This window comes from Vipera ursinii (assembly GCF_947247035.1).
Source record: "Vipera ursinii genome assembly, chromosome: 11".
Taxonomy (NCBI): domain Eukaryota; kingdom Metazoa; phylum Chordata; class Lepidosauria; order Squamata; family Viperidae; genus Vipera; species Vipera ursinii.
In genome coordinates, this window is record NC_139524.1 from 15,788,706 (window position 1) to 15,801,529 (window position 12,824).

General features: G+C 46.7%; 2 protein-coding genes across 2 annotated transcripts in view; one reads left to right on the plus strand and one right to left on the minus strand.

The window, feature by feature from the left end:
- Positions 1-2,717: 2,717 nt before the first annotated feature.
- On the minus strand, positions 2,718-9,716 carry SENP8 (SUMO peptidase family member, NEDD8 specific). Its single transcript, XM_083370962.1, has 2 exons — positions 9,684-9,716; positions 2,718-6,236 (listed from the first exon to the last, which is right to left on the minus strand). The coding sequence occupies exon 2, from the start codon at positions 6,192-6,194 to the stop codon at positions 5,559-5,561; it is 636 nt and encodes a 211-aa protein (XP_083227088.1). The 5' UTR covers positions 6,195-6,236; positions 9,684-9,716; the 3' UTR covers positions 2,718-5,558.
- A 497-nt stretch (positions 9,717-10,213) lies between these two features.
- MYO9A (myosin IXA) overlaps positions 10,214-12,824 on the plus strand; it is a 92,209-nt gene continuing 89,598 nt past the window's right edge. Inside the window, exons 1-2 of the mRNA XM_083371214.1 lie at positions 10,214-10,357; positions 11,644-11,772. The gene's annotated coding sequence lies outside the window, so the exon portion shown is untranslated. The remainder of the gene's footprint in view (positions 10,358-11,643; positions 11,773-12,824) is intronic.

The following is a 12,824-nucleotide window of genomic DNA, read 5'->3' on the forward strand; positions in this document are numbered from 1 at the left end:
TTTTTTTGCCATCAGACAAGATGTCTAGGGGCTGTCCCCTTATCTAGCCCTCCGTTAAGTGGCACATGGCACTTAACTGTTTTAAAATAAGGCATGACTCAATGCTTTCAAGAACGATTCAGAAGAAGTTTTTGGGACCGTGTCTGACCAGAACACGTTTCCATTACTCCTTCAAGTAGTCTTATTTTTTTTTCCTCTCCTTCGCTTCTGTCCTCACTTGTCACCCTATCACGTTTCTTAAAAGAAGGGTAGGATGGGGAAATAGTAGTCTGAAAGTTAGTTCAGAATATGTGAAAGGAATGGAGAGCTTTTTGCCTAGTGTGGGAATAAAAAGGGTGCAGTTCCCACTTGTGCACACCAGAGGGCCCCAAAGGCCTTTGCTCACCTACGGAAACCACATCCTTGCAATTGGACATCCTGCTTATCCTAAAACGAGCTTTTTATTTTTTATTTTTTTTCTGCAGCCTGGAGTATTTGACAAGAGCAGCTGTCAGAGAGACCCCCATCATTTTAAAACAGGGATTTTGCCCTCCCTGTGAGCAGCTGGGATTGTGTTTAGATGCTACACATTCCAGAATATGGTTGGTAGCTTCAAGTGCCTAGAAATAAGTGAAATCACAAACCAGCTGTTTTATTTTTTTGCTGTTGTTGTTTCCTTCTGATAGTCTTCCTGCAGATTGTGTGCTGCTTTCCCATACAGATATTTCCTTTGCTTTGCAGACCCAGACACTAGACTTAAATCGGTTGCTGTTGTTACAACCTTCTGCTATCTATTGGGAGAAACGTTCAGAATTTATTCAACAAAGGAGACATTATATATTTAATTCATGTTTTGGGCAGGGTGTGGAAGTGTGTAGGGAACTTGCAATGTATCTGTCTACTTCTACAAGAGCTGGCAACATCAGTACTCTTCCTGTCTTGCTTCTTCAGAGACCCAACTTTTCATTCTGTAGAGTATCGCAGGGAACACGACGGTCTGCACATTTTTGATCTTTGTACGTATAGGCACGTCAAAATCAACAGTAATCTAATGTATTTGTAGAACAAAAAAGCTGCCCTAGGACTATGTCGATTCTGGATCTCCTTTTCAATTATGAAGATTTTAGGGCCTCTTCCACTTTCCAGAATGAAGGTGAGGTCATGTGCCATCTTCAAACCTTTCTGAAGGACAAATAGGATAAAATATACATATTTGAAATGTTGCCAAGAGAGTTCCTTCTCTTTCCTTGTCTGAATTCTCAAGGTAAAAGTTTTGAGATTCTTTCTAAAGTTGCACCCTTCCCCGAGTAGGTGTTTGGCTTCCAACTGGCTTTTCTTGCAATGCAGGTGTGCTTTGAACATTCCAGGTTATCAAAAGTGCGATACAAGGATCGTAATGTTTACATATTGGGGTTTAGCTATTCATTCAGAAAAAAAATGGAGCAGGCCAAAGGTTATGAATGGAATTTTTCAGCTTCTTGGATGAAAAATCTCTTCAGATCCACCTGGTGTAGGGGTAAGACGCATCCGCAAGAAAGACAATTGTACAGATGTGAAACTGGAAAAGCTTCAGAAGCTAACTGGAATTGTCCCAATGGATTTGCGCTCCCCAAATCTTGGAAAACATCGGTGGCAACCATAACGTTGAAACCTCATTTTAAAGCACACAACTTCTCATTTCATTTTTAGAAAAATTAAAACTAATTAAGGGAATTTTCAACCACTGGTCTTTGAAGGGAAACTCTGCCCCTTATGCGAGTGTAGAGATTTTTACCTGGGAACTTTGCATATATCTGCAGAGCTAGGAGACATCCAGTGAGCTCCTTAAGCAAGTCCACCCTGAGCTGATTCTTAAATATTCTAAGGGGTAGAACCAAAGGCATCAGCATATGGAGACATTCTAGTTCTTGTTATGGAACTCGTTCCTTTTACAATCGGGTGTTTTCTAGATCCCCAAGGCAAGTCTTGCTTCTGGTTCTGATTGTGGTGCAGGGAACTGGGACCATATTTCTGTACCGGCACTGCTGATTACCAGCCCTGCATTCCTGCAGATGGTTACCCATTTTCCCTTCAGGCTTTCATAATTTTTCTGATCAGTGATGGCTTTGTCTCAGAAAACATCCTGTAAAGTTCTTAACTAACAAGGCGATTCATTCCTGGCTATAATTACAGCCGAATCTGCTGTCATTCCCTTTTCCTACTGAAGCTTATTTGCAAAATGGCTATTATTTAACCTGCCTTTCGAGATGGCATACCTAATACTCCTGCCTATTTTTCCCACAAACACAACTCGCGTCAAGTGGGCTGCGCTGAGAGAGGGACTGACCCAAGGAAAGCCCAACAACTGCTTAATCCATTAATGGTCCTCCCACTCTTGGTCATCGTCCCTGTTGCATTTGGACACTGACTTCCAGAACTCATAGGTAATCTGGTAATAAATGACAGACACACACACAGCAGTGATAGTGGGAGGACATGGGAGTCGCACACTGACTTTTATCTTTTTAAGGAGTAGCTCTGTGTGTCTGTGCACGTGGAGCTTAAGGGATGTTGCAGTTGTCACTTGCCTAGTTTAGTTTTGCAGGCAAGAAGCATCCGTTTCTTTGGCTCCTGCAAGTCTTGTCTCCACTTCAGGTACAAATCACAGTCTCTTGGTCCCTTCTGTCACAGAAAGACTTTTTTCTGGAGAATTCCTGTTGCTCCACGTGCTGAGATGGGAAGGACAGTTGGCCATTTAGGAAAAATCAGTGTAAAGGGGGAGTGGGGGGGGGAAACAGGGGGAAAGTCTTAGAATGCCTTGAACGGCATCTTACTGTTTGTCTTTCTCTACCTGGCGACGCCCTTGGCACCTGAAGCTGTTTGCTTTTCTCTGTACCTAAAGAAAGTTGCTGCATTTGGACTCCTGTGCTAAGCTTTTCAAGCACTTAAGATCACAATTGCACCCGGGTCAATCTGCTAGCTAGGAGCTCCTGCTTAGAACTAAAAGACTTCTAGATCAACAGACCCAGAAATGTTGGAGACGCTTTCTTTATGCAACTGGTGCAAAAGGGCAATTAGAGGAGTCCCAAAGGTGCTTTTTCAAAAGGCAACTGGACTTCGTTTTTCCCCTGAAGACATTTTGCTTCTCATCCAAGAAGCTTCTCCAGTTCATCTGAACTGAAGAAGCTTCTTGGATGAGAAGCGAAACGTTTTCAAGGAAAAAAAAACAAGAAAGTCCCTGATGCCTCTCAAAAAAGCACCTTTGGGACAACCGTGACCTGGAGGACTGAGAATCTTCACAGACATTTAGAGGAGTACATTTCCCTCGCCGCAGCCGAGAGCCAGAAACACTTCCGGTGATGCAACAATGATCCAAATTGCGCTTCGTTGATCATTTCTTGTGTGTCTGCTTTTCCTCTCCTCGGTGGATTTGAAGGCGCTCAGTGGGGCAGAAACTGAAATAAAAGCATCCGTGTAGGGCCTGTTACTTCCTGAGACTTCCCTTAATCCCGCACTCTTTTATTCTGAATTCTCTGTTTACAGATGTAGGAGTGCCAAGATCCTTTTTTTCCCCCTATCATCATGGCGTAACAGCTGAAATTTCATGCTGCTGCAGCATAAGGAAGCTGTCAATCTAGTAATTATGAGTAGTTACCTTTAAGGTGAAGAAGGTTGCTGCTAAAAATACCCAAATGGAAGGCTCTAGCTTTTAACAGCAGTTTGCTATTAAAGTTTTCCCATCTTAGTGTCATTTGGGCGCAAGAGAGAACAAAGGAGGCCTCCAAGGTGCGTCTGATGCTGTCCTAGATTTCCATGATTGAATTAAGGAGCTGCATCAAAAAAAGGCTCTGAAGTCATCCTTGATTTTAATGAGCTATAACTGCGCTCTAACAATCCATCAGGGTCTGCAGAAGCTTAGTCATCTTCCAGAAAATATCTCTAGAACTAAGTGGCTCGTTTCCCTCTCTCCTAGCTGGATATGGATTCCACAATTCAGCAATTGTATGGAAACAAAAACAGACTGCCACTGAGCATCACCTTTTATTTTTAATTTTTGACTGAAGATTTTTCCCAAACATAATGCAGTTATGCAAATAAGAGAAATTACGAAGTGCTTCTGCCCAACAGTTTCAACATACAGTAAACCAACTGAACTTGTTACTTAAATCCTGTTGAAGATGCTCCTTGTGCAGCGTTTAAAAAGGATTTTTGCTGAGGCAGCATCTATCATGAATCAATAAAACAGGATTGAATGGGGGGGGGCGGACATAATATAGGCTTTATGGCTATACCACCTGGCTTGGTATGTTACCGAACAAGATAGGTTACTTTTTTCAGCCCAGCCAAATATTCAGCAGAAGGAAGCAAATTTTCATCAAACCATGGAAGAATCTTGGTTATGATTCTGCCTTCACATCAAATCCCAGATATTGTTCAGCAATTAAAACTGAAGGAGACTTGAGAAATAAGCGAGCGCTAATCCCGTTTCGTTGGCTGTTACAATTTTTCTCCCAACGTGTTGCTGAATCTGCAGCAGAACCACTAGCACACCAGCCAGTTGTCTGCATTTGCAATTCTCAAGGAATGCGAGTCAACTGCAGCTCTTCATTGCACAAAACACTCAAGTTCTCCTGCCTTTACAAGTATATAATCAGAGATCCTAGGGTGCAATGTTAGGTAAGGAAACTAAACCTGACTTCACTCCAGCTGAATACAGTTTAGGGAAATTGATTCAGTGCACTATTAAGGCACTCTCTAGGTCAAAGTGCTCAAAGTGATATGCAGAAATTTCAGTTTCTGTATGAAGGGAAAATTTCTTTTTCTCAAAACAGTTTCATGATACCATTCATTCAGAAGTACGGCACCTTAAAAAAAAATCTTACTGTTAAATAACCAGGAGGCAGAGATGGAGCTAGAAATAAGAGGAGCTGCTTCTCCTGCTTTCAAGGCTACTGTGCTGTACAGTAACTTGGCTTCCTCCCACTACCGTAAAGCGCATCGTTACTGAAGGCAGGCAAAACCCTTTCTTTACACAATAAGTAGCTTTCCCCCCACTTCCTTTTCGGTAAAGCAGGAATGAGGGACCTCTCCTTCCTCGTCCCAGGACTGAAGCTTTGGATACAAGCGACAACAGTAATTTTGCAGCAGTACAACAATCTGGTCTCAATTCCCAGACATTCAGGGATACTTACGAAAGAGAGACACTGAAAGCTGCCATAATTACACAGAGGCCGTGTGTCTGCCACTGACATCACTTCTCTCTCTCTCTCTCTCTCTCTCTCTCTCTCTCTCTCTCTCTCTCTCTCTCACACACACACACACACACACACACACGAGTACAAAGGACTTGAGCGATGTGGGGATTTGGGAGGATGCAGAGGTTAGGCTAAGCAGCAGCTGTTCCAAACGGTGGGGAAGATGGCGTAGCTACTTCTCAGGGATTAGCACTACAGAATAATGCAGTGCAGAAGTGCAAAGATAAGTACATTCTTTCTGTAGGGTGGCGGGGGTGGGGAAGTCTTGTGCACAAGTGCTCCTCTTAGGCAGAGAGAACAAGATTTTTTTTTTAAAAAAAGACCCAATATCTGGAAAGTCACAAGTCACTTCTTGGAGAGTCTAGCAATGAGTTTTTTCCATTCTTCTCTCTTGCCTGTGATGTACGAAGGAGTCAAGAGCTGAAGCACTGGTTCCTGCTGCTCTTGGAAGAATTCTCGGCACAGGGCCTCCGTGTTGCAGATCACGTACATCCCACAGTCGTAGCTGTTCTGCTGCGCTGGAGCCTTCTCTTCTACAAAGGCAGCTTTGCCCCTCTTGCCGAGAAAGGACTGCAGATTCCTCGCAACCTGTTTGGCATGCGCTGAGTTACACCTGCTGTGGGAGTCATAGTGAGCAAAGGCGTTCTTGCCTTGGAAATACACTAGCAAGCTCCAGTGGGTGCCACCAGCTGCTTGGTTGGAGTTGTCATTGATAGCCAGGAACACGATTTTCTTGCGCAACAGGTCCAAGGGCTCAAGGAACAGGGCCAGTTCCTCCAGGTTGGTGGCGCATTTGATGAACTGAGCCACCTCCGGGCCCACGAAGCAGGCCTGGTCAGAGAAGTCTCGGAACTGGTCGTTGGCAAAATACTCAAAGGCAAACCCGATGATGTGGTCGTTAAGCCAGCAGGGAGGATCTAGTAAAGAAACGTCCGACTGTCTCAGCAAACTGTCCATGTAACTCAGGACAACAGGGTCCATTCTGTGCAAGCAGGGCTACACCTGCTGGAGAAAGCCCAAAGCCTAAAATGAACAGAGATGAAAAAAAGAAAATTTACACAGGAGATGTGTGAAGTGCTCCTGCATCTGAACCGCTGAATGAAAAGTACTAAATGCGAAAACTGGAGAACATGCTAAGATATGATTAGCAAAATGGGAGCGTGGCAATCGGTTAGATGTTAACTGGATTTTAAAATAGTTTTCTAGCTCACACTGTTAGGAGAATAAACTGACTCTTCCTTTAGTCCCCCTTTTATTCAGAGGCAAAAATTGCGTATTTTTCAGCCTGATCGGATTCTTGTTTATCTAGAAGTCGGTGCCACTAAAACTTTCTCGAGTAATTAAAAAAACTGACTGCAGCCTTGAAGTTATTTGACGTTCTGCTTCTGTAAATACTTCTGTATATCACTAGGCTCTGATTCAGCCTTTTGAAAGTGGACAACTGACAGTGAGCACTGTCCCCTGGGCATGACTCAGAGACAACTGGAGAACACCCATTCATTACCACAGGAAAGAAGCTGCATGTGCTGATTTATTTACTCATTAGGAAGGAATGAGAAGCTTTCCTGCATGCAATTAAAAGACAAAGGAAATTCACTGATGACCTGTATCTATTAGTAATCGTTAAGATCTTCAAAGGCAATAACTAAACAACTGCCTTTTGAAACAATGAGAGCCAAGAGTGACGTGCATGAAGGATCTATATATAAAGTAGATCTTCTATAGTGCAGGGCTCTCCAAACTTGGCAACTTGTGGACTTCAACCATGCTGGTGGAGAAATTCTGGGATTTGAAGTCCACAGGTCTTAAAAGTTGCCAAGTTTGGAAACCCCTGCTATAATGAACCGGTATGTGGAGTGTGTTTTTTTTTAAATGCATCCAGAGCTTCCCATTCTTCCAAGGCAAATATCTTATGGATTAAGACACATAATGCTGATCACCATAACAGGAGTAATAAGATGGAACAGGAGCATCCATGATTGCCTGAGTCAACAATCTGGACTTGCACAGATTAGTAGCTACACAATGGGTGCTGCATCCTTCTCTTTGCTTAGCCTCCAACTCTCAGGAAGAGCAATGTGGTGGTTTTCAGCATTGTCCCACAGCAAGAAATTGTTCATTTCCTGGCTGCATTTATTTTCCTCCCAATAGCCAAGTATTGCTCATTCTATCCATTAGCTGTTACTTGAAACCTCTTGACAGTGACTCACCAAATAAATTCTATATCTAAAGGAAATCTTTTTCAGATACCAACTATTTTCTTGGAAGCTACAACAAAGCACTTTTAAGTATACTATACAAAGAAAAAAAATAGAACCTGCAATTATGAAGGGATAGGCATACAGGAACCTTTTTTTAGGTCAAGTAACTTTCCAAGTGGTAGGAAACAAAAATAGAAAAATAGCCTTGAAAATTGTAGAGTAAGAAGAAAACTTTTGTGCACAACTTCTGGTGACCTCATGGACACATCCCTATAACTTTTTTGATAAAGATATGGCAGTCGTTTCCACTGCTGCTTTCTGAATTACTTTTTAATGTACATTTCCTAGTGGTGTCTCATCCAAGTATTAACTGAGTTGAATCTTGTTTAGCTTTTCCAAGATTAGCCAAGTTTAGCTAGGTGCTGCCATCTAGCCAGGTTGAATAAGAAAAGCTGTGATGACTATTAGTTCTTAAGAGTTGGGATTTCCCTGCAGGCAAGATGATCTAACAATGTTTTACTTAGCTTTCTAGCTACTAAAAGTCCAGGTGAACAAAACAATCAACTTGAATTAGATGAACTAAAGCTTACAATTGATTGACTCGATCATGAAAGTACCTTACACATGAACACCATCCTAGCTGGCAAAGAAAGGTTCACCAAATTGTCAGGCACTTTGCTCCTAGTGGCCTATTCTGTAAATGCTAGGAAAGAGCTTGGATTTTACCACTGCAATATAAAAAAAAATAAACTCTGACCACTTTCCAAGCAAATCAGTGGCAATTAAAAGGTGTCTGGACTGCACCTTCCCTTCCCTTCCTATAGCTGATCTTCATCTATGGATACCCTTGCTAACAGCTTGGCCATCCAGAGGTGCTTTTCCAAAAGCCAACTGGACTTCCTTGGTTTTTTTTCTTGAAAACTGAAGCAGCTTCTTGGATGAGAAGTGAAACGTCTTCAAGGAAAACCTAGAAAGTCCAATTGCCTTTTGAAAAAGCATCTTTGGGATAACCATGACCTGGATGACGGAGAATCTCCACAGACATTGAGCCTGACCATCGTTATCCTGCGACTTTTCATCAAACTGAAAACAAAAGAGCTCCTTTGAAGATGTTATCTAAATTTTATATACATGTACTTTAAATTTGGGGTCTCCTAATACCATGATACCTCACATGCAGCTTGTTTCGCTTTTGTTTTAGAGTAACGGCCATGAATCCACTTGCCGGTTTTACTGCATTATACACCGACTTACTCAACCAAGCAAAAGTTTTTTACAAATCTAAGGCCTAGCATTATGCGTGAGCCCAAGTCATGTAATTATTTGCTATTTTGCAAAGTAAAGGGCTTGCTTCCACCAAGGAGGCCTGGAAGCATCAGAAATAGTATCCCTGCCTCAGCCAAAGATGAAATCTCCAGAGCCAAAACCTCTGAAGTATAAATACAGCTTTTAAGGAGGAGGGAAATGCCACTATGGAATATGCTGTGTAGTACAGGGGAGTGTGTGTGTGTGTGTGTGTGTGTATGGGTAGTCCTCGACTTATGACCACGACCGAGCCCAAAATGTATATTGCTAAGTGAGACATTTGTTAAGTGGGTTTTGCCCCATTTTACAACCTTCCATGCCACCGTTGTTAAGTGAATCACTGCAGTTGTTAAGTGAACCTGGCTTCCCCATTGACTTTGCTTGTCAGAAGGTCGCAAAAGGGGATCACGTGACCTTGGGACACTGCAACTGTCGTAAATGTGAGTCTGCTGCCAAGCGGCTGAATTCTGATCACGTGACCAACGGGGATGCCGCCAAGGGCCGTAAGTGTGAAAAAAACGGGTCCCAAGTCACTTTTTTTTTCCAGGGCTGCGGTAACTTCGGTCACTAAATGAGCTGTTGTAAGTCGAGGACCACCCAACAGCCAAAGGCAGCCACTCCTCCGGCCTGACACCCCAGAAGGAGCAGAGCTGGAAGGGCCCTTCGAGGTCTTCTAGTCCAGCCCTCCCGCCCAACTGCAGCATTTCAGACAAGCCTTTCCTTGCACCCCCCATTTCGGGGGGGGGGCTCGTCCCGCCTTTCCTGTTTGTCCCGAGCGGATTTTGTCCCGGCACAGAACACGGAGCATCTCCCGAGCAAATAACTCGGGACGAGGCGAATGAATGGCTTCCAACCAGCCGGGCGCCGCGGAGGAGGGCGAACCCAGCCGGCCTTCCCGCTCCTTCCAGCCGGAGCCGCCAGGCCGGATCCCCGCGGGAGGAATTTCCCTCACGGGGCGCCTTACCTGCCGCCGGGCCTCGCGCTCCTCGCCTCCCTCAGCCGTGGGTTGCCCGGGGCGGCCGCCAAGCACCGCCGAGCCGAGCGTCGTAAAAGGAAGAAGCGCGCGGGGGGGGGGAAAGGCGCCGCGTTCCTTCTCTCGGCCTCCACCCCTCCCATCCCGCGCTACGCCACTCGCGTAAGGGACCGACGGGAATCGCGGCCGTGGCGCTGAGCGCGCGCTCCTGCCTTTTTTTTTTTTTTTGCTTGCTTCGGATAGCCCGCCTTGTTTCTACTCCGCCCCTCCCCACACCCCGCTCATGGGAGGGGGGGGAAAGGAAGCGTGGGCGGGACTTGGCTTGGGTCGCCGCGGCCGGAGGAGACTTCCGCCTCTCGCTGCGGCCGCCGCTGCGCGAGGCCGCGCGTCACGTCAGCTGGAGGGGCGGGGCGGGGCGAAGAGGAGGAGGAGCAGAAGAGGGGCGGGGCCCGGCTTGCCCGCGCGTGCACGTCCGGCGCGCGCGCGGCGGCGAGAGGCGGCGGCTGCTGAGGCGGCTGAGGGGCGAGGCGCGGCGGCGGCGGCGGCGTTTCCTCCCCAGGGAAGCGGGGAGGAGGCGGGCGGCCGTGGCGGTGGCGGTGCTGCCCTGGCCGGCGCGAGTCAGGGGAAGCCAGCGCGGCGGGCGGAGCGATGCGGCGGACCCGCAGGTGAGCCTCGCCCGCCGCCCGGCCCTCCCTCCCCCCCCCGCGCCCCGTCCCAGGGCTGCCCGGCTTCCCCTCCGCGGCACCTGCGCCTCCCCCGGGCAGCCCCAGCGACGCCTCGCCGCCGCCGCTTCCTGCGGGATGGAGGGAGGCGAGGCGGGAGGAGCGGGGCCGCCGCCGCCGAGATCCGGACGGGAGGGATGCGCGGGCGGGGAGGGAAGGGGCGGCTGGGCAGATCTGCCCCACGGACCCCCCCCTCCCACGCGGACAGGGGAAGCGGGGACCCGGCGGCTGCAGGGCCGGCCGGGCGCGGGGAGGCTTCATTCATTCCAGGCGGCTCCGGATGGCGAGGCTGGCGCGCTGGCTCTTCTCCTGGGGGAGCCCCCTCCCCTCCCCGTCGCTCGGCCGCCAAAGGCTTCTGGAAGGGAGCCCCCCCTCCGCCCCCCCTCTTCTGCCTGCCTTGCAAGCTCAGGGAGCCCCCACTTTCCTCTCCCCCCCCCCCGTCCCTCCCTGCGCCGCGAATGTTATACGTGAGACCGTCCTTTTCTTGGAGGGTTCCTTGTCAGCCCCGGTTTCCCTTCCCCCCCCCGCAAAAAAGCAAAAGAAGGGAGGGGGGTTGGGGAGAGGATGGTTGGGCTGTTGCATTGCGTGGTGTGCTAGGTTGAAATCTGGGCTGCAGCAGCTGCATTGTGATTTTTCCCCGATGGAAAAAAAAATCTCAAGCTGTGCTAGAGGAGAGAAATAAGTCCCCCCCCACCCCAAATCCTTTCTTCTCCTAAGGAGGTCTAGAGGTATTTAGATAGATAGATAGAGAGAGAGAGAGAGAGAGAGAGAGAGAGAGAGAGAGAGAGAGAGAGAGATAGAGAGAGAGATATATATAGAGATATATATAGAGATATATATAGAGATATATATAGAGATATATATAGAGATATATATATATAACCCACAAGAGAAAAAAGAAATGGGATCTGCTCGGCATCCTTAACAGGCTCTTCCTGTGTAAAAACTTTCTAATGGCAATATTTGTTTATCTGTGCTGCTGTATTTACTAGATAAGCTGCAAAAGGAAGGTTTTTGTTTTGTTTTTTCCATTTTGATTTGGGAACAGGGGCATCAGCGTTTGGTGAGGATTTTGCGTCTGTCGGGCTCAGGCCTTCAGTATGGCAGGAATGCTGCAGTCTCTAGTCAAACTGGTGAAAGGCTCCTCCGATATTGCTGGCTAAACCTGGTTGCATGCCTGCATTAACTGTAATGAAAATACTCAGTTTGCTGTGGTTGTTTTCTTCAAGGGGTGCCTTTAAAGACATGGCATGACACTGCGTGGCCGGCGCGTCCGTTCTCAACTGTTGCCGTGGAATAAAACTCCAGTGACTGTGATTGTTGATGGCTGTGGTTGTGGGTCCCGCTGGCTGAGAAAGGTGAGAGCTTTCGGAAAGCCTACTTGCAGGGTGCTGGTTTGGCAGTAGCTAATGCAGAGCTTGCAGTGACTTTTTATAAATTCAGTCTCTAAACCCACCAGTCTTTGCCTTAATCTTCAGGATGGGAAAAGAAGCTTAATCTTCTTGCTTCCTCCGTGTGTCACGTGGAATTATTTATTTAAAATGTATTTTAAAACTGAGTTTTCCAGTGCTGTAGAATTTAAACATATTTATATCTTTGGCAGTATTAACAAAAATGATTGGCAGCCTCTAAATTCACTTGCAGCCAGTTTCTCTTCTCCCCCCCCCTCTTGTCCTGCTTTTTAATTTAATTTAATTTAATTTAATTTATTGAGATTTCTATACCGCCCTTCTCCCAAAGGGACTCAGGGCGGTTCACAGGGCATAAATATAAATGACAATACAAAAATTAAAAGACAATTAAATCAATGCCCAAGTTAAAACAAGAATAATAAAACAAGCCTATAAAAAACCCATGTACCCCCATCAGGCCAGACCCGCTAGTTCAAATAAATGGGTCTTCAACCCGCGACGGAAGGATCGGAGGTCTGATGCCGTCCGGAGCTCAACCGGCAGTTGGTTCCATAATGCCGGAGCACCCACAGAGAAGGCCCTCCCCCTGGGGGCCACCAGTCGACATTCCTTGACAGGAGGCACCCTGAGGAGGCCCTCTCTGTGGGCGCGCACAGGGCGGAGGGGAGTTGACGCCGGCAGCAGGTGGTCCTCGAGGTATCGCGGACCCATGCTTGCAATGTCTGCGCTCTACTTTTCTTGCACTGAGTGAATTATTTTCCTTAAATCTCTTTTTCGTTTTTAAGGAGCCTTACAGTTTGGCTGTTCAGATTTATCATAACGCAAATGAACTAGTGACAAAGAGGGAGGAAAAAGAAATAATAGCACAGCAGTGTGGGTTGTATTAGGAGGACTTTCTGCCTTTCCTCCATCCAGTGGAGGATGAATGCAGTATTTTGAAAAACTTGGAAGGGATTCCATAAAGGTGAATTGGGCATTCGATGCAGCATTACATGAAT